Here is a 21,410-nt window from a genome sequence, read left to right as displayed (position 1 = left end):
CTTCTGCTCCAGGGTAAACTGGCCAACATCAGCAGAAGAACTCACTTTATTGCCAAGTTAGTACTCACAAAAAATGAGCATTAGTAGTTTGATGCATTGTGGTGTAATATACTCACAGACAAAAAGATATTAATAATAAAAAATATATCTGTTATAAAATGAAGAGGCTAGAATGTGAAAATACTGACTTAAGAAATTCAAAAATGTAAAAAATAAAAAAATAAAAAATCACTTGTTATTTTCTATCTTATTTTCCTTTTTTTTCAATTAGTTTAATTAAATGTTACGACAAATAAAAATAGATACAGAAAAATTACAGGTACAAAACCCAGTCATAGTAATACGGTAATAACATAGCCTACTGGTAACATACTGATGTTATTCTATTCTTTTTTTTTCACTTTTTTTTTTTACTTAAATTAATGTTATTGCACTGTACGTTATATAGATTGATTTCACTTCATTGAATTTATTTAAATATGATTATTATTTTTTATTTTATTTTCCACCCCGTGACAGGCAGCGTCGTCCACCCGGTGACGTCACGCGTCGCCGGTTTGCCGGAAGTTGCGTGAACAGCAGGCTGTCACCGGAGCTGCTAGCCGCCTGCTGACCTGAAAACAAGTGAAATTTAAGTATAACACCGTCGCCAAGTGAAGTCAAACTATCTCCTACGGGAACATGGACGAAGACGTGCTGACGACGCTGAAGCTGTTGATAATTGGCGAAAGTGGAGTTGGGAAGTCCAGGTTTGTCCCTGTTTGTAGCGAGCGTTTAGCTAGCCTGTTGTGAGTGTTGATATTCTTGTTATGTAAGTTTATTAGCCGCTGCTCAGCAGCTGTTGCAATAGCTAGCTGGGAATGTTGTCGTCCCCATTTCTTTCAGTTCAGGCTTAATACTTACTGCTATCAGGCTGACAGTTAGGTGACACATGACGTCACCTTCACATATGAAGCTGTGAAACTTTTCCATGTGTGTTTTTTGCTGATTTGAGATGATGTTGCTCATCTTCAGACAGCTGTCAACATTGAAACTGTACAGTTACGTTCATTTCCCTTTAACTTACAGAGGTAGAGGCTGATGGATCCTTTAGTCAACTCACAAAAGCCTTTTGTCCTGTACGCCCTGCTTATTTCCATGTTATCGCCCTTTCTCCGCAGTCTTCTCCTGAGGTTCACAGATGATACCTTTGATCCAGAGCAGTCGGCAACTATAGGTTATACACACATCCATTAATACACATTCATTGATAAATAGGAGGTGGGATAAATGGATGGTTTAAAGCCGTTTCTCTGTCCCTCTTTCCTCTTCATCGTGATTGATCAGGTGTGGATTTCAAAGTAAAGACACTCGCAATCGATGGGAACAGAGCAAAACTGGCCATATGGGTAAGACTGAAGTACTTCAGGCATTGTCTACAGTTTGTTTGTGTTGTCAGGAAAAACATGGTGAGCTGCGATGTTTCCCCACAAGATGGCGACATTGCACAGCCAGAATCAAGGAGAGACTCTGAAAAACACGTTAAACCTCCTTTCACGAGGCATAAAGTAGGCCGGTCCTAATGTCCCATCAACACAACATACTCAGCCAGGCCACAACCTGAGCCCTAAACACTACCATGGACTTTATTGTGTGTGAAGTAACATGGCCTGAGGTAAACAAGGCGCATAATCCCTGTACTTCAAGATGGTTGATGTTTATTTTTGAATTAAATAGTTGTATGTATATTATAATATTGTTCTGTCTAATTGGATGAAAACAAGTCTATAAGATCACAAAAAATACTTGTGAGCAACTGCATAAAAATAGATTTTGACTTCTCTGGTCATAGTCTGGTATAGTCTGTAAGGACTCCACAGGTAATGGCCAGTTTCGTAGGACCGTCCTGAGGCCTTGCAGCATTATCTGGAGCACATGTGCAAGTCGGTCTGTCTCACTCTATTTACACCTGTATTTAAATTGGATCTGTATTTAGATACATCATCTGGTTAATAAAGGATCCAGCCTTGCCTTTGCATTGACACCTAAGTTTAGTGAGTTTTTGAGTTAGGGGAATCTTGTTCACGTGTCCATTGTGTTGCAGAAATATATACTGAATTTAGCATGTCAAGCCTATAAACCTCTTTGTGCTAGTGTTATAAACACCCACGCTATCCCAGTAGTCCAGAAAGCTGCACAGCTAACTGTGCTAACAAGGTAACAGTAGCTGCGGTAGTGGATAGATAAACACAGTACAGTAAGCAGCAGTTTGCAGTTACTTTGGTGGTGCTAACTGTATGCGTTGTATGAATTAAATTCAACAGATGGCCAATCCTTACATCTTTAGCCGCAGATCAGTAATCTGAGTCATTGGAGCCACGTCTCTCTCAGCTTTCTTGCATGCTCACTCTCTAAATTTGAAAAACAAACTTTATTTTAGCTAGAAAGAAATGTCTAGCATTTTCATGTAGAGGAAAAGTAGGAAGAGGTACTTTATTAATCCTACATGGAGAAATATAGTTTTTTCAATCTGTTGCATACACAGGCCCAGAACACACAGACATACACAAATGGGACCTATATGGGAGCAGCATATATTGGAGAGGTGTCAGAGTGAGTGGGCTGTGTTGTATGAGGCACAAGGAGCAGTTAGGGGTTCGGTGGCTTGCCCAAGGGCAGCTAATGCTGCCCGACATGTTACGTATGAATGCATTTACACCTACCTAAGAAGAACACAATGCAGACCAGACTTCCTCCAGATGTGGGCCGGCACACCTGATCACATTCTGATCACGCTGCAATTACGATTTGCATAAATCCAGATAATGCGTCCGGATACAGCTCACAGTGAAACGCCAGCTGTAAATGAGATGTGAGGCTTAGTAAGGGCTTATAGTTGGTCTTAAAAGTTTGGTATCATGGAGTCTTTATCTGCTGTTGATCTCTAATATCTTTACTTTTGCAGGACACAGCTGGACAGGAAAGGTTTCGCACCCTGACACCCAGCTACTACCGTGGTGCACAAGGAGTCATACTTGGTAAACACTGATGCTTAAAAAGCTGCATGACACATTTAGTACTGGACCTAGGGACAATATTGTCTCTCCACTTTATTTCCACATGATCCTCCTAGAGTCACGGACATACTGTTTGTCACTTCTTGCTTGTGAGGAAAATGTTATTGTACTTAAATCAGTTCATCCCTTTAACTCCTCCGCTTGCATGGTTTTGACAGTGTATGACGTCACAAAGCGTGACACTTTTACCAAGCTTGAAAACTGGCTGAATGAACTGGAAACCTACACTACACGCAATGACATCGTGAAAATGCTCGTTGGGAACAAAATTGATAAGGTGAGTGTGGAGCTTGTGCCAGTTTGACACATACAATTAATTTAAACAGTTCTCCTCGACAAATCTCAGATCTCCAGTCATTAATGTTCAGGATATTAAGTATAAAGACTATAAAATAACATTCGGATGCCCGTTTATTTTCTCAGGACGACCAGGAGGTGGACAGAAACGAGGGGTTGAAATTTGCTCGGAAACACTCTATGCTTTTTATTGGTAAGTCTCCATGTCACAGTCAGATCAGACGTGGTCAGACATGGTCGTTTAAACTAATAAAGCCATGAAATGTAACTTACAGCCTTTAAAACGTACCATGCTGTGCTCTAAAGTCAGAACCGTAATTGCGCAGTTGGAAACGAGTCGAGACATCACTCGGAGAGTCGTGCGTTTAGTTTGGGCTGGTTGCATTTTTGAGTCTCTGCTGTCAGAGCCTAACTGAAAGATGCGGCCGCTCCAGAAGAACTGCATTATGATTAAAATCTAGCGGGCTTTCATTTTATTGGATCCATGTCTACACGTGTTCCTGATTCTCATCTCCAATCTGGGAAATTAGGTTAACGTTTCTGCGGAGTTTCCATTTTAGAACGGCTAAATTAAGGGGTTTTGAAGAGGGATGGGACAACAAGATGTCGTGGATTGAGTCCGCTGCGAGGATGTCTTCATCCCGCTGGATATCTGCTGCTTCCGAAATGAAGTCATTTCATGCGTTATCTTCATGTTTGTCAACACACATTTTTAAATCACTGTCATGAGTTTGATTGTATTATAAAAAGAAAGATGTTCTGCCTGTTTTGGATTTAAAAGCTGACGTGCAGGTTTCTTAGCGAGTGCTCTGCAGTTTTTTTTCTTAATCTCATAAATCTTGGTAACCCCTTTTTCCTTTGTACAGAGGCCAGTGCAAAGACCAAAGATGGCGTACAGTGTGCCTTCGAGGAGCTTGTGGAGAAGATCCTGCAGACACCAGGGCTTTGGGAGAGTGAAAACCAGGGTCAGAAGCTGCGTCTGGGGGAGCAGGAGCAGGGCGGCGGCAGCGCATGCGGAGGATACTGTTCCATACCCTGAAAACTGGACAGAACCAAAAAAAAAAAATGCACCATCCTGAAAGGAACGACTACGGACCAGAAACAGAGAGGAAAAGAGAGAAAAAGAGGGAGACGGAGAGGTGGAACTTTAAAAAAAATAGTTGGAGAAGTTCTGTTGGTCGAGAGGACTTTGCTGTTTGCACACTTCCTTTTCAACCATCACCTGTCACCTCTTTCTTTTTAAAATATGAATGAAAGGAACTTGAAAAAAAAAAACAAAGCCTCTTGCCTATAAGGATGTATAGCGTTTTAAATTGACATAACCATGCAGAGTGTGCGTCATAGGAGTACATGTCTGGTCTGAATTTATCCTACTGACAACAGTGATTCTGTTGTGCATTAAGGCATCAGGTTGATAGCGTAGTGCCTATAACATGAACCAATTTGTAGATTACCGTACAGAGCTTGTCAAATTTTACTCCCAGTGAATTATTATAATCAATGCAAAAAAAAAAAAAAACTAGTTCCCTGTAAATGTTGGCGTACATGTAGCTGCAGAGTTAAAGTACAAAATGTTCCACTTCATGTGTATTTGAAAGCTTTTATTTCGGGCATAACACGTGAATTGGATGGAGGGCAGTGGTGGAGGAGACTTGTTATGTTAGCGGTAACGTTGACATGCACCAGAACACTGTGAATGTCAACTAAGACATTTCACAATCATACTTTTCCCAGTTACTGAGCTCATCTTTGCTGTTAACCTAATCAGTTATTTGTTTGATGGCAATTTCCATCAAATTTTACATATGTACAGAAGCGCTCACATAAAAACGTCCTTGTTTTTTTTAAAAATTCTTTTTCCTCGTTCTGTGTGAAAATCCAGGACAAGTAATCATCTTTTTGTTTTTTTCTGATTTTCTTCAACCAAACCTGTCTTTTTTCCTCGCATGTCTGACCTGGACCATAACTCCCACTGCTACAAGTCTAAGGTTTACAGTATTTACAGCTCTTACAATAAAATATACTCTTTTAGTAACTTGAGTAGCTCTGGCAAAATGTAATTTAGTCTCAGCTTGACCCCGTAAGCTTGATTTCTCCCCATTTATTTAGCAGTTCCTGTGTGAAGTTGTGGTCTCTGTAACGTCCCACTGACTTATCGAAGGCATTTCTCACACATGATGGTATGAGAGCATTCCTAAGACCTGTTTGATGTATTGTTGCTTATTTGTTTGAGTTGTTTTTTTTTCCTTGTTTAGAATCATAATTACCCTTCCCTGTCGCCTTTGCAGTGCGCCTATTTAAATCATACTGAGCAATATGTTAACATGATATCTGCCTTAACATTGAATGACATTTGCTTGGGTTATGGTCCAGTAACGTTTGTATTGTTTCAAACTGAAATAAACCACAGCCTCGAGATGCCGTCACACAGGTCTAATCATTTTTTAAGTGCCATTTTTGAGCTGCCATTTAGTTTCCATGTAGTGTCGAAGCCCACCTAATCGAAAGCAGGTTTCGGGTGGGATCGGGAGTGAGGTGCTCTTTCCATAATACTTTGTTGATGACGAGCCTGTCGCACATGCAAGACTGAAAACATTCCTTGCACAGAATAAAAAAAAAAAAAAAAGAGACCAGAACTGGGACATGAGTGGAAAAATCCTGTTAATCATGTCTAGTAGAACGGTCCCGGAGGACAGATTGTGATTACAAGCTTATGTTTGGTGTTAGGATGTCCCCAGATGGAACAAGATGCTCCCCACAAGTCTCTCTCCTCAGAGTGGCAGAGTACCAGACATTCCCTCAAGGCTTATCGTGTTCTCTGCATTTCCACTAACATAAGTTTTTGGTAGCTGACCCCATACTGAGGTCATGAAATTCCTGAGATCTCATTTAACATCAAAAACAGATGACAGTGGTGTTTATTGTAAAAATGTTTGCTGAGGAGAACACAGAAAAAAAAACAAGATTCTGCTCAGTAGTCTCAATGTATTTGTGAGTGACTTACCTTAGTCCTTCATTACAATACATTTCCACATTTATTGACCTTTAGGCCATTTGGTGGCAGCCAAAACAAGCTGTAAACAATACTGGTCACTTTTTAAGTTGATAACATTGGATGTGGAGACACGTTCATTTCAATGGAATCTATTCAGTGGTGCACGAAAGCAAAACAGTTTGACCTCCTGGATGTTAAATTACCTGGGTCTTCTGCATAGCTTCTGCCTTGTGGAGCCACCTACCCGTGAACAAAAAGAGGGGAACCTATAACCAGAGTTGCCAACAGCTGCTCAGCTGTAGCTCTCCATGACTGTAGCTCCTACCTGCCAATAGCCTCTTAGCTCAGTTAGCCTGCAGGTATGGCCCTAGTCGGCGAGACCAGCTTGAAGCTCCTACCCTAACCCTAACCAACGAAACAGGATGTGCCAGTGCTAGCTGGTTAGCATGCTGACCTCAGTAGACCTCTTTGCAATAGTATACATACCAACCTTCAAGACTGTCAGTTCTGTTTAATAAAGTCAGATAACTTGAACTTGAAATTTATAACTACAATTTTGGCCATATTGCACCTATAAAGTTGCCGGTTTTGCTCATAATGATGCTATGTAAGTGTTCGGAGTGAATCAAAATGGTAAAGTTGTGGCCTGAAAAACCGAAACAAATGAGTTAAATAGCAGAGTGGGGTGATAATTCTCTGTTCCTTCATCACCATTCATCACTAGTCACCCCTTTCACATACTCACAGTCAGCTCTTATACTATGAACTTGTCCCCTGTGAGTTTTAGCCTTGTACACATTATTCCGTGGACTTTAAGCTGATTTATTGACATGTACTGCACTAAATATCCCAAACTGCTCATGTCCAGCTATCACTGCGAATCCTTGATCGATGCATTTCAGAAGAACATCGACCACAGTCTACTCTGCTCGAAGAACCGACTCGCCGCTCGATCCAGGATGCCACCCTTCTGCCCATATTACAACCATTTAAAAAGCAATTTGAAAGGATATAACGAAACTGCGAGACCCACAATTGCACACATGAAAAGTACCACTAAGTACAGTTCAGTCAAACATAGCTATGCATTTCCAGCCACGGCAAAGCGGTGATTTAAAGCAAGCGACTGGTCAAAACATTTCACATTGGGTTTATTCAAATAGCTGCTGTCAAACTTTAGCATTGGATGATAATCCAGTCTCATGAAGTTAATATAACTTACTGCAACAGATGGCAATAGGAAGACATTAGAAAAACATGGCAAAAACAGTAGAAAATACTCAATTGCGTTAGGTCAGTTTTTCCATTTTACGATGTAAAAATGATTGAAAATGTCAGAATTTATCAGCATTACAAAATAACAGAGGCTGTACATATAATGCAAGGCACTTAAGCATCTGGAATTCCCATATGGAACCATGTGCTTGGACCAGATGCTCATATTAAATGCCTACACGGTGTTTGCCAGGGCCACAGTAACAGTCTGGACCTCAGCGATATGAGAGGACTTCTGGATGATGCGGCTGGTGAGAGTGGGCCCCGCGGTGCAGCTCTGTCTCAGAGCAGCGGTGGGTCCTGTGACACGCATCCTGTCTATGCTAGTGGTCCTCGTAATCGAGTAGGGCTCTCGGGTGCCGCTCTGCCCTGTGGCAGCGCTGGGCACGATCACGCTGCTGTGGTCTGCCAGGCAGCTCTGTCCCTGGGCCAAGTTGGTCAGAGCCACAGCGGCGTGGATCTCCCTCCAGCCCTGATCGACTTGTCTCGGCTGGCCTCGGCCCTGCTGCTGGTCCCTGTGAATATATTAAAGAAAAACATCTGTTTTTGACGTCAATTACTGGATTTCATTTCACATCTTCCTTTGATTAACCTGGAAAATAAATCCAAACGATTAATTTGCTTGGATATCTCCCCTCGATAGAGAACCTGAATAATATGGATGAATTAAATGCGGCGGTCCAATTTCAAGAACAACCATCACGGGAGAACATAAAGAGGATTACTTTTCAAACTGATGAAAGTTGAAAAGTGCAATCAGCTGATCTGATTGCAGATGGAGACGTGAGTAAATCAACATACCTATCACATTTAGTTGAAGTATAGTCCATTGTATCTGCAAGAGACAAGAAAAAGGGGTCACCTAAACACGACACGAATCAGTATACTCAACAGTCGATAGCACATGAGGCTTCGTGGCCACATGTTAGTGATAGCCGGTATAAATGCATGTATGAGTGTTTGAGTGTAGGCGATTTAGTTTGTTTGTGCTTGTCAGGGTGCTACAAAATTCAAGTGCGTGCGTCTCTGAATATTAGTTCATTTCTCAGTCACTATTCGTCTTTCTAGATGTGTTTTACAGTGCCAAACAGCTTTGACTCAGTGAAGTGCACATGTCCGCCTGCGCTCCGCTACTCTGGCCAAGACAAATGCAGAGTTCCTCTTAAAGCTTTTGAAAGGGGAAAAAAAAAAAAAAAAATCTGATATCTGCATCGTGTCACGAGGACTGACGCTGTGTTTTCACATTTCCAGCTCTTCTAGTCAGTTGCATCCCCAAGGGGGGCCGGGGAGACCGTGGCCTGCTTTTAATTTATTAATTAATAATTTCGAGTACCCTGCCCCTACTGGAGTGCCTGCCCTTACCCTAGTCTAGTGAGTTGCACATGCATAACATTTTTCTATGTGTTATTTAACGTCAATACCGGTAACAACAGTAATACTTATTAGCAGTGAATAAATATGTAAATAAGAAATGCATAGCCAGCCAACCATTTTTACCATCTGTAAATGTAATTCCCTCTCTGGTGGCCACCCCGAGATTGTCAGTGGCACCTTCTGGCCCCCAGCATGAAAAGATTCCAGGGGTGCCCCTGCTGTTAGCACCTGTAGAGTCGGACCACTGTGTGCCATCCCTTTTCCAAAAACTGTCCCTGCCACACCTATCTTTTTTGACAAAGGCCTGAGCACTTAATTACATTTTCCCAACAGACATGGGAGTGTCTGATGAGTGAATACCTGAGAACCCCAAACCAGTCTAAGCAAGGACCTGTCTTTACTTCACAAAGCCCTGCATTTAAACTCCAGTGTCTCTGTCTTTTTCAGAGGCATGAGCAGGATAAATAGGACTTTGGAGAAATGTTCTATTGCTTGTGCACTTTCAGTTTGCGGTCTGTGCATAAGCGTGCATGATATGTCGAACATATTTTCCATTTTAGTTTTGGAATATTGCCTTTTTTCATTGGAGCACACAGAGGGCTGGTCGACATTTTTCTTCAGAGAGCAATAGACGGGGAAATTAGAGGCCCACTGTGAAACACAGTCTTTCAATGCTAACAGCCCGAATCATCCCCGTCTCTGATTTCTTTAGCCGGGCTACGGCCAAGAGCAACTACTTATTGATAGTAAATCATTTTGCTGTTTTATGCTTTTTTGCTACTGAACGTCCCTGAGCATTTCTCTCTTTAGCCCTAACATGCTTTGCCAAGAAAGAACTACAGTGCCTCTGTTGTATTTATTAGCAAGAAAAAAAACAACAATGTTTTACTTCTGGTGATTCTCAAATTTACAGCCGAGATCAGTTACAACACAAGTTTACAGAGGTATCGAAGCTGCCGACTGTTTTTTTTTATTATAAAATTGTGCTGCAGTGGTGCAATAACGCTGGCAACATTATTTATTAACAGATGAGGAATAGTTCAATATTTGGGGAAATAGGCATATTAACTTTCTTGCTGTGGGATGAATGGGAAACCATACTGCGCTATAGAAAATATTAAGCTACACCAAGCAGCCGGTTAGCTTAGCTTAGCATAAACACTGGGGAAACAGCTGCCAACACCTCTTTTACTAAACAGGAAATCTATTTCTTCCATTTACGTTGACATTTAGGGCATTTAGCAGACGCTTTTGTCCAAAGCGTGTACCCCTACGTCCTCTCTCTGTGCTAAGCTAAGCTAACATCGTCTGGCAATCATCCACAAGAAAGTGTATTCAAATTTGTGGGGTCATTTCCACAATCTTGTGTGTGCTATGCGCGGTATTTAGCTTTCTCCACCGTAAATTATGTCTCACGCGGCCTAATTGCCTAACAGTGACATAATGTCTCCATGAGTTGATTTAAGTCTTGGAGGTTCTCCCGCACAGTCAGACGACCCGCGGTCGGTTAACCTACTCGCAGTCATCTCACAGATGTGACATTAGGAGCCACGCTGGAAAACAACTGTGTACTAAGAAAACACCGTCACACCTAACTTCCTCAACGCGGATGTGCGCTTGTGAACAAGAGACTCCCCTCTCAGCATGCGCGTTTTTATTTGAAACCAAATGGGCGGAAAACACAGCGAGGCGTTTGTCCAGATCATGTTTTTCGGCGCTCCGCGTCCAATAAAGCACGATGCCGGTCACATTTACGGCTCTCCAGCCTTCTTAAGGGAAACAGAGAAGTTGATGCGAGTACCATATTACGTGGTGTCGCCGGCCTCATGGTTCTGCGGGCTGACGGTAAATAGCAACATCACTAACATATACTAACCATTCCAGTAGAGTTTTACTGCCTGTGGGATTCAGACTGATATGTTTAAAGTGTCGTTATAAGACACCGTGTAGTGGGCATCACTTATTAGTCCATCACTTGAGGTTTAGTGACTGTTTTAGTCGTCTCCTGGGCGGAGTATAAACGTGTTAATGGTGTTAGTGCCTGTCATGAATTTGGCAGCTTGACTTTCCACTTCACCTCCACAGACTAGCCGTACTGGGTTGCAAACACCCTTAATGTGACCAGCAGGGATGCATTAAAGGTTTGCACAAACATTTCAACGGCGCTGCTCGCACAGTGTGTGATGACATCAAGAACCCCCAAATACTCCAAAAGAAATATGATTTGACGAGAGACTAATAATATGTTTTGGAATATATTTCAACGTTTTGGGAAATACGCTAATTTGCTGTCTGGCCCGAGAAGATTGATATCACCCACATGCAGACTTTACGTCAAGCCACAGTCAGCAGACTGTTATCTTAAATTAGCATAGCATAAAGGCTGGAAACAGGGGGGAAGCAGCTAGCCTGGCTCTGTCAACAGCTAACAAAACACATGTCTAAACTCATATATAAATACGTTGTGTTTCATTTGCTTAATCTGTTCAAAATCAGAGGGAAGAAAGTTAGTGCCCCTAGCTTGGAAATAGTCTACCATAATACAATTTGTCATATTTAGGTTTCCAATTGTTGAACAAATTTAACAAACCCAAATTAGCAGGTATGTGTCTTTTTTTGTTGTTGCTGTTGTTGTGTTACATTTGACGTCGTGAACATGTTGGAAAACAGACAGCAGTAGGCTAGCTAGCAGCAAGCAGGTCAGTAAAAAATGTTACGGTAGTCACTTTTTTAAAAAAAATATCTTTTACTTGAGTTTGGCTTTCACACTCAGTGTTAGAGGTAAGATCGGGCCTAAAAAATCCAGCCCGACCCGACCCAGGCCCGCAGGCATTAAAGCCCGACCCAGCCCGAGCCCGACCAATTAACTTGATTTGCAGGCCCGAGCCCGAAGCAAACCCGAAATTTCAAGATTACGTTCACGAAATGTCCGCAAAGCCGTGCGCAAAGCGTGCTCTTGCTCTGCGCCTCCTATTTAGTAGTAGTTATATAGCAATTACCTTACAGCGCTGCCTTCTCTGTTTTATCCAAATTATTTATTTACAACAAGTATTCCTTAGTTTAGTATCCACACATCGTTTTAGTATACATTTTTATAAACATATATTTATTTAAAAAAAAGTCAGCGAGAGAGAAGCCCGAGCCCGACCCGACCCGAACGTAATGATTGACATTTTAGGTACTTTAACACAGGTGGAAGACGATTTAAGCGCCAACGTCTGGAACTTCAAGGCTCATCACTGCATCGCGGCCATTAGCGTGTCAGGTTGACATGTTTCCATCACCGCCCGTCGAGGCAGACGATATACACGCAGAAATGAATGCCAGTTGTACGATTTCCCACTTAAGATAAAAGGGTGTTCTTACCGTTGGGCAGAGGCAAGCTAGCTGTATGCTAAATGCTAAGCTTACGCAACTGGCTGCTAGCTGTACAGCTAGCGCACAGGCACGAGAGTGGAATTTATCTCCTCATCTAACTCTCTAAGGTAGGTGAAAATAACTGTATTGCCATTGCTTAATGTATTTAAATGCTCGGTAAAATGTTTGTACAATTGTATCATAGTTTCTGAACAGTTTAAAGGTGAAATATGCAAGAAATTTAGATGGAAAAAAGGTGAAAAATAATTTAAATATCAACAGAATTGAAATAAAAACGTGTTGCAGAGATCACTCCTGAAGTTAGCAGTAGACCAGTTAGCCCCGGCGCTTCCTTTCTCATACCACTTCAAGCTCCCAGTCCAGGCTGCTGTCCGCATGGCTAGCTGAGCTAACTAGAAAATGGCAACTACAATTAGTGGCACTTAGCAGTTCCTCTTGTCATATATTGTTCCATATTTGTTTGGCGTGTGAATTCAAGAGGTGGCCAATTCTTGTGTAATGCACCTTTAAGCAGGACACTGTAGCTTAACCATTGCATTGGTTAACAAATCGTTTTTATCACTGCAAGCACGTGAACATTCCAAATTGTGCTAATTATTGTTAAATTACCAATCTGTACTGCAGTTTGTGGAGTTTCCTGGATAAAGATCGAGCCCCGTCACAGACTGATGATAATATCCATTCAGTAACCTTTAGACTGGGACAAGAATTTACTGCTTGCCAGGGGAGTGGGGCCAAAATAATAAAAAAGGAACTTAAAGCATGCCTTGTTTGATTAAAGGAAAAATGCTAAAAAGCATAAACTGTTACAGAAATCTTTTCACAGCTCTTATGAAATAATGTAAATTTAGATTGATTTTGAGTCGGAAAGTAACACTTGGGAGCAGCAGCCCGCCAAAGCACACGGGTCGAGGAAGCAACGCTGCACCCTTAGCACTGACGGGGGAGAGCCAAATGGATATTAGTGATCTGGCTCTGCGCTGTCTCACTCGCTGAGTGGCAGCCCTGACAGCCACGCTACGAGACGTCCTCGGTGCTTCGCTGACGGACTGCTCCATTTTGTACGTTTGGCTGAGGTTCCCACTTCTCACCCTGGGAAGAATAAAGTCTCAGACGTTCTGTAATTGTCCTTGAGACTGGACTGGACATTTCCACCATGGCAAGAAGCTGAAGCGGAACAAATGGCACATTCTAGTATATGGAAATGATATTTGCGGTGCGCAGCGCCGGCCAGCACGAGCTCCATCCAATTTTAAAATGAGGGATTTCAGCGTCTGCATGAGTCTTTATTAGTGATGTTTGTAAAGGCTTTGGCTCCTGCACCGTAGCGGATTTGAGGGTTGTCAGTGCGCTGTGCTCCCTATAGGTCTGAGAGGGCACCCAGGTGTCAAACTCCCTCCCAGTTTCGCTGTAACTTTATAATTGAATCTAGCAGAGCTTCTGACTTTCAGTGGAATGCCAGAGATTTATTAATGTCAGGGAGCTCTGAGGAGCCATGTGGAAGTTTCTGTTCAGTCTGTTCTTATTTTACTGTGCACTGCGGTGTGTTAAAACTGAACTGAGGGGAAGCAGGCTAGTTAAAGTGTCATTTTACCTCGCATTCAACATAAATCTGCAATTAACAAGGAAGATGCTTTAATGATTTCTGTGGACAGGGGGTGCTAGCATCTCTTTACCTCTCAGTCTATCCTCTGTGTTGTTTTGGCTGCTCAACTTGTCATAACTTCAGTGTTTGCACTGTAACATGCTCTGAGTGGTTCAATTCACACATATTTTGGTGTTAACGGACAGTTTTCCACCTATTTTCGACAAAAACTGACATGCCTCACCCATGTGGTAGACAAAGTTGGCCTCAGTTTCGTAGGACGACGCCGGGGAGACGACGTCTCGATCACATTCGTTGGAGCTGAATGACTCGGAGTGGCTCCTCCTCTTGCGGGCCGATGTAACGCCATCGGCCTTCGCCGTCATCATGTGCCGCAGGGTGTCATTCAGATAACGATTCAGTAGGCTGCTCTTGTACTTGGATGGAGGCGACGCACTGTCGTCACTGTTGGCCGAGTCCGCCATGGCGAGGACGCTGCCCTGTTTCTGGAGCACACTCTTATGAGAAGATGACCTGCCAAAATCTGATTGGCTGATGGGTGTTTGTAAAGGACACTCTTCATCTGCAGGAAAGGAAACAAAACTTAGATTTGTTCCATTTTAAACTGACTGGAATGATCCAGCGATCGAATATATAAGATGTTACATAACTTATCCATGACAAGTGCTGCAGTTTTTAGATCTTAAAGGGGCATTTTGGAGTTTTGGAGAAGAAATTCAAACTAAGAAACTTGATATTTACAGTACTAATGAGGTGATAATACAAACTCTTTTTCACTTTTCATAACTGAATAAACCAGCTGGTCTCAGAGGAAAATAAGGTTCACGGAATACTGTTTGAAGCCAAAAAGGAGGCAGGGTCCGCCACATATAAACAGTAGTCAAACAGTGTAAATTGCGTTTATACAAGTTTGTTTATTTAGTTTGTGTAGGTATATAAAGAATAATAATCAGTCAATGAAGATTAACATTTCTTCCCCAAAACTACATACTGCACCTTTAATGAAGTCTTTTTACTCACATCTATAATGAGAGAAATAAACGTATAGACTTGAAGCCCATACCGTCTGAGTCGGTGTCGTCACTGCACACGCTCAGTCGCTCAGCATTTCCCTGGATGTATTTATTGTACAGTTTGATCCTCAGCGCCCAGCTCAGGTCCGGCTGTCTCACGGTGTTCTTCAGCCTCCGCCGGGCGTTCGCAAACCAGTTGGAGACCTGCACACGTGAACCTTGTTATAGGACCGCATCTGCTTCATTTTAATGCACATCCTTCGTTTTTTAAGCGTTTCGAGGTTCGTCTCTCACCTGCACTAGGGTCATATGTGAGCCCAGGGCCAGCAGGACCTTCTCGGTCTTGGTGGGGTAGGGGTTGTCCCGGTGTTTGTACAGCCAATGTTTGAGCGGTCGGGCCATGTCCTGCAGCACCTGTCTCTTGTGGCGAACTTTGACCCCACCCAGGCGAGACCTGGAGGAGGCAGAAGGTAGATTCACAAAGAGCAAATAAAATCCACTCTGTAACAATTATATGTTACTGTCAGTGTTAAGACTTGCAAAGAACAGTTCAATCATGCATCTAAAGGCAGAACAAAAACATTTCAGCATGACAAAATGTCAGGTTGGATAAATATCTTCTAAGTATAACTACATTAAAGAAGCACTTTGTAGTTCTGAGGAGGAAATTCTTTTCAGAATCTTCTTTGAATGCTGTTTTGCACCTAAAAAAAAGTAAATAGAAAGAACTCTGTTCTCATGATAAACTGAATAACAAACTGAGCAGAGAGGACAACAACACAAGTTCGTATTGTTTTACTTTGTTTATATGTTGCGGACCCTGCCACCTTTCCAGCTTCAAACAGTGTTCCGGGGAAATTATTTTCCTCTGAGAGCAGTCTGTTTATTCAATTATTGATAAAAATAATCACATTTCTCAGTTTGTATTATCACCTCATTCATATTGAAAATATCAAAATATCAATTTCTTCTCTAAAATACATTTTTCAACTCTTATAAAAAAAAAAACCAAAAAAAAACCACAACCACCTGTTAAACTGCTCATCATGCCATTAAAAGTAATTTTTGCAACTCAAGGGCGTACCCATATCTTCTGTACTTGATAGGAGAGCTGTTTTCGCTGGCGTCCTGGCATCGCAGCAGGTCTGTGTTCTCGCCGTCTGTTAAACTGCTCTGAGGTAAGCCCACGCAGTCCAATCTGCTCCTCTCCGTCTCCGCTCTCCTGCTGTCCTCCAGCCGAAGCAGCGTGTCGGACTTCACCACAGCAACTTTGTTCATGGTTAAACACTGAGCGCTTTCCCTCAATCAACAGGTGCATCAGCAGACTTCCAGTTGTAAATAGAGGTGGCAGGTTCCCATCCTGGATATATTTAATGTGAAGGAAATGTGGAAAAAGAAAAAAAAAAAAAGGGGGGGTTAAAAAGTTTCCCTTGCTCTCTCGCCGCAGCGGTGACTGAGCACTGAGCACACTTGTTGATGACAGACTCTTCTGAGAGGATAATGTTTGAAAAGTCAGGGGATGTTGCCTGGTTTAGTCGAGGCTGTGTGAGGAGAGTTCAAATAACCTGCTGCTCGACTGCCCATTGGCTCTCCTGCCGTCCAATCGCTGCTCTGGAAAGCTGTGTGAGGGGAAAAAAAAAAGAAGCTTGCAGAGCAGCAGCCCCAGTAGCACCTCAGCAGACTGCATGAAAAAAATATTGCACATGTAAGAATATCAGCAAATGTGGTCATCGGATTTACTAGTGAGATTCCGTCTGCTGCGACTGCAGCCTGTGCTAAGCAGTTCCACGCGCTATCATATTTTCTACATGAGGCATGCGAATCCCTCGCGGTTTTACCAAAAACCGGGTCAGCAAATAATACATGTTTTAAGAGGGGATTCTGGAAATTTATGGGTGTAATTACACGGTCGCTAATAACCAGCGAAACCGCCAAACTGTGCCTCGTGTTGGGGGCGGCAAATCCTGCTGAGCTGAAATGGGTTTCAGTACAAATTGGCTCATAATGTATTCAACACAAACACTGGAAAAATGAAACCGATCCTCGCCTATATAATCCTCAACCGGCGTCGCACGTGTCGTCGATGGTTTTCTTGAGTCGGGAAGTGTGTGAGCGTGTGCGTCTGAGTGTCAGAATTGTGCATCCCTTGCTTTTGGAGAACCCAAGCGTTATGCTCAGATTTGTCGCTTTGTCTCCAACACGGTGCATGAGCAGTTACAAAAACTAGGTCTGACTGAAGCTCAGCAGCGTCATTAGTGTGACTATATTAGAACATGCGGGCACCAGGCCCAGCATTCGAAGCCTCTGTGGTTCGGCTGTAGTTGTCAGCCACGTATGTTTTTCCTCTCGACATCCAAACACTCTTACATAAGACTGTTTGGATCTACAGCAATGACTTTGCCATGCTCATCCGTAACGTAATCATCTTAAACATGATAAAAATGCGGCGACTGATGAAGCCTCTGAAGGCTACGGCAGCACTTGTTCAGCCGTTTAACATATTAGAGGACCCCATAACTCTCATCCCCGCTCATAATTCAGCAGCATCAGTGGGGAGGTAGAGTTTCGATGGTTTCAGAGCAGAAAAACACATGGACCAGGAAGCATCCCCGTTAGGTGCCGTAAATTCCTCGCTCACATTCCTCGGCCGTGGTCGGAGAATGCTACATGCTATCACACACCATTGACTCCTGTCCCTCTGTGATGTGTTCACCGACTTGACTGTTGATATTAGCTGGGAACACACCCACGTTCGGCAGCCAGGAGACCTGTAAAAAACACACTGGAAGGACATATATCTCTTTTTTGTTTGGATAGTTTGGCGCTTGTGTGTGTGTGTTGGTGTTTGTGTGTGTGTGTGTGTGTGTGTGTCTCGCAGGTTCACAAACTGCAGGCCTATCCAAGGGGCCAGGCATTTGGCAAAGTGTCTGCTGGAGAACTTGATTGTGCACTCAGATATCCTGAAGAAGTATTATTTCTTGAATCATTTAGTAGATTCAAATGGAAGATTATTGATCGTACTTGTCAAATGTTTTTTTGTGCTGTTAGGTTACTGTTACTGTCAGTGTCAAGACTTTTGCGGAACACAGTTAGTTGCTTCAAAGCTGCACTAATAAATATTTTCATAATAAGCAATGGATCAAATCGCTGCAACTTGAGAGAATTATCCAAAACTCTAACATTAACTTTTATTGTCTTTCAGCTCATTGTTTTGGTTTTATGGCCTAGAACAGAGCTTATTTTGGTTCACTACAGCCACAGCTTCAGAGGTGAAGCCCCGCTCATTCCTGTGAAAGCTGCTCGGTGGCACATGAAGCTAAAACAGCTTGACCCTCTGGCTTTAACATCAACAACAAAGCTAGCAACCAGCTAGTTCAGCATTAAGTAATTAAGGAACCAGCTATTTGGTGCAGGAGTTGACAAAACAGAGCTAAAAGAAGGACTGTGCATTTATCAGGTGGTATGAAACACAGCTCCTCATGAATGGTAATGTTGAACCATGTTACCTGGATGTGAAAATAGGGAACTGCTAGAGCCAGCTGTCGTCAGTGTCAGACAGCGAGTCGTGCTGGACAGAGAGCGAAGCTGACGGACCTGGCGTCAGCCGACAGGTGTCCTCTGATGTCACGGCTAACATCACCAGCACTGCACCGACAGCTGACTCTGACTCACCTGGTGACCTGACTATTTATTCATCAGTCGACTCTGTCTGTGTTGTTGTTGTCAGTAAAGCTTCATCGGATTGAAAGGAGCCTGTTAATCTGTCAGACTGGGGAATGTTCATTCTGTTAGCAGTCGGCAGATTAGCTGAGTTGTTAATCCGGTTGTGCTGCAGTTCACTGTAATCACTTTACAAGGTGGTCAAATATCAATAGCTGATTAGACTGCTCGCTATCCGGTTAGCTGAGCTAACTGGCTTACAGTTAGCGATTACTCTGATAGATATTTGTTTGGATTACAAATTCAACAAAATCTTACATTTTACACATTTGCAAACAAAATCTTTCATTCATAACCAGACCAAGCAAAGCTGTAGCTACAAAAACCTCAACTGTGTTGAATTCAGCAGTGAAGTGTTATTGCTTATTAATTCTATGTATTTGAAAGGGGAATATTGTTATTCCTTCTTTCAAAAGTTGCATAGTCTGACTTGAATGTTTTCCCTTATTCAGAAAATAGGAATTCACAGTCAACAAACCAAAAGCCCTTTCCCTTTCCTGCCCTTTCATAATCCTCCCCCACATCCTTTCAGCATGTGCTGCGCTGTGTTGGTTGTCTAAAAGTTACGGACATCTCATGCAAGGATGAAGATATTGTTTAACACCAGTCGTATTTATTTTCATATACTTCCAATAGACGGTTAACATGATTGAGCCAAATTATCCGCGACCAATTGACATCATACTTCTGTGTAATGTTTGAAGTGGGCGCTGCTGCGAACATAAAAACGGTGGGTTTTCATTGGACCGCTCCGGTGTCTTAAATGGCATCGTTATGATCTCAGAGGGTGCCTGCAGATTCTCAGTGGTGTGATGAAATTATACTGCCACGCTTTTTGCTGCGCCCTGGCAGACGTGCGACTGTTGTCCTGACAGCCTGTGTGTTTTGGTGATTTGGGAGACATGTAAACACGCCGACGAGCGCATCGCCACTCGTCCGTTTGTGTTAGTGCCTTCTCTGGGCCTGACGAACACCGGGCCTGCCAAAGTCAAATAAATGCCATGCTCTTTATCCCTGCAGCCTAATCCACCATGTAAAGCCTCACCGTGCTTTTACAGTAAGCTTTTATGTGTGGTCGTAACTATTTTTTCTCCGTACGTCTGCGAAGGCCCGGGTCCCTTGAAAGCCATTACCGTCTCCCCACATCATGCAGCTCCCTCTTCCTCCCAAACACGACATGATAGACACATTAACGCTCCTTCACACCCAATTGAGCACAGTGTCCAAGAGGAGGAAGGAAACACCATGAATGTAGAGGAATGCAGCCATTAAAAAGAAGTAGATTAAGTGGCCTGAGCGAAGGAGAACAGTAGAGTGTGCACCCGACGGCTGTGACGCTCAAATTTGAGTATTTGTTAATGGAGTGAGATGGTAAGGGTGAGCCTCCGCCAGTTATTTTTAATTGGCTCACCTTGTCAGACATCTTCAAAATTGATGGCCCATAATGGAGTTAATTCTGGGCATAAGGTGCTTAAATGTGCATGTCATTTCTGGTGCTCAATCAAAGCAGTGCAAACAAAAGATGGACTTTGCTGATGTTGTGAATCAATGTGCGATCGTGGGAGCTGTCGAACAACCGCCTTGGTCAACTAAATCCAACGTGACTCAGGGAGAAATGTTCACAGATGAGGTCATGTGTTCAAGTTTGACCTTGAATAGAATTACAGATTTTTCTGTGGGTTTCAACTTTGCCAGAAACGTTCACGTTAAAGGAGCATCATGCAACAATTTGATGTGCTGATGTTAGGTAGAAGTAACCAGCTAGCCACCTGCCTCCTTCTCCAAGCGGTCCACAGCTCCTGTGCTAGCGCTGCTAACACCAACGCTTACTGTACCTGCTAGTCTGGCTAGCTGCATGTCTAACTAGGCTAACAGGCTAACAAACAAACAGTAGTTACCCTAATGAAGGTAGCCTGTTGAAATAATACAGTTAGGAGCAGTTAGCAGTTGCTCTGGTGATATGCTGTTCCTTTTTGTTCAATTCAAGGTGACCAATTCTTCTCTTACAGCACTTACGTGCTGTACCTTTAAAAAAGTGCACAACTCAACAAAATATATGACAAAGGTCTTGTTTTTTGCAGACATTTTAATGCAGGAATGTTAAAAATTATGTGTGTGTGTGTGTGTGTGTGTGTGTACTTTATTTGTATAGAAGGAACATAAACAACATACAACATACAGACAGCCATAGAACAGTTGGTCACCTACACATTCATAAAGGCATTATACAGATGGAGACACAAATCAGTTCATACAGTAATGGCTCAGTGAGTGTCTCTTGTGGTCACAAACACAATCCATTTTTCCCAGTACTGCAAATACTTATCCATCCTTAGACTTCGCGAAAAAGTCATCCTTTCCATATTTTGAATATTAGTCACAATATCAATCCAGTCTGCCTCTGTTGGAAGTGTGGCCTGCAGCCATTATCGGTTAACAGCTTTCTTGCTGGTCCAATATTGCCCACATAGATCATAGAAAAAGAGCAGTAAATTTTATCACCAAAGACATTTTGTATTACCTGTACAATCTCACGCCAGTATGGCTGAATAGCTGGGCAGCTCCAAAATACATGAAAATGGTCTGCTAGCTGTTCTCCACAGTTCCTCCAACATAAACCCCTGACCATCTCCCCTGTCTGCACACCTTTTAACTTAGGAGTTATGAAATATCTAACCAGATTCCACCAGGAGAAA

The 21,410-nt window shown here is 42.7% G+C and overlaps 2 protein-coding genes across 2 annotated transcripts; one reads left to right on the top strand and one right to left on the bottom strand.

Annotated features, from left to right (window-relative positions):
* The first annotated feature begins 545 nt into the window (after positions 1–545).
* On the top strand, positions 546–5,779 carry LOC119011640 (ras-related protein Rab-18). Its single transcript, XM_037084944.1, has 7 exons — positions 546–749; positions 1,161–1,216; positions 1,327–1,388; positions 2,945–3,017; positions 3,215–3,333; positions 3,480–3,546; positions 4,220–5,779. The coding sequence occupies exons 1-7, from the start codon at positions 682–684 to the stop codon at positions 4,390–4,392; spliced, it is 618 nt and encodes a 205-aa protein (XP_036940839.1). The 5' UTR covers positions 546–681; the 3' UTR covers positions 4,393–5,779.
* A 1,723-nt stretch (positions 5,780–7,502) lies between these two features.
* Positions 7,503–16,740, bottom strand: LOC119011098 (homeobox protein Mohawk-like). The gene is made up of 6 exons (XM_037083932.1): positions 16,079–16,740; positions 15,289–15,448; positions 15,045–15,198; positions 14,205–14,543; positions 8,425–8,458; positions 7,503–8,138 (listed from the first exon to the last, which is right to left on the bottom strand). The coding sequence occupies exons 1-6, from the start codon at positions 16,270–16,272 to the stop codon at positions 7,799–7,801; spliced, it is 1,221 nt and encodes a 406-aa protein (XP_036939827.1). The 5' UTR covers positions 16,273–16,740; the 3' UTR covers positions 7,503–7,798.
* Positions 16,741–21,410: the final 4,670 nt, after the last annotated feature.

Source organism: Acanthopagrus latus, chromosome 21 (assembly GCF_904848185.1).
Source record: "Acanthopagrus latus isolate v.2019 chromosome 21, fAcaLat1.1, whole genome shotgun sequence".
Lineage (NCBI taxonomy): Eukaryota > Metazoa > Chordata > Actinopteri > Spariformes > Sparidae > Acanthopagrus > Acanthopagrus latus.
This window is presented reverse-complemented; position numbering and strand designations above follow the sequence as displayed.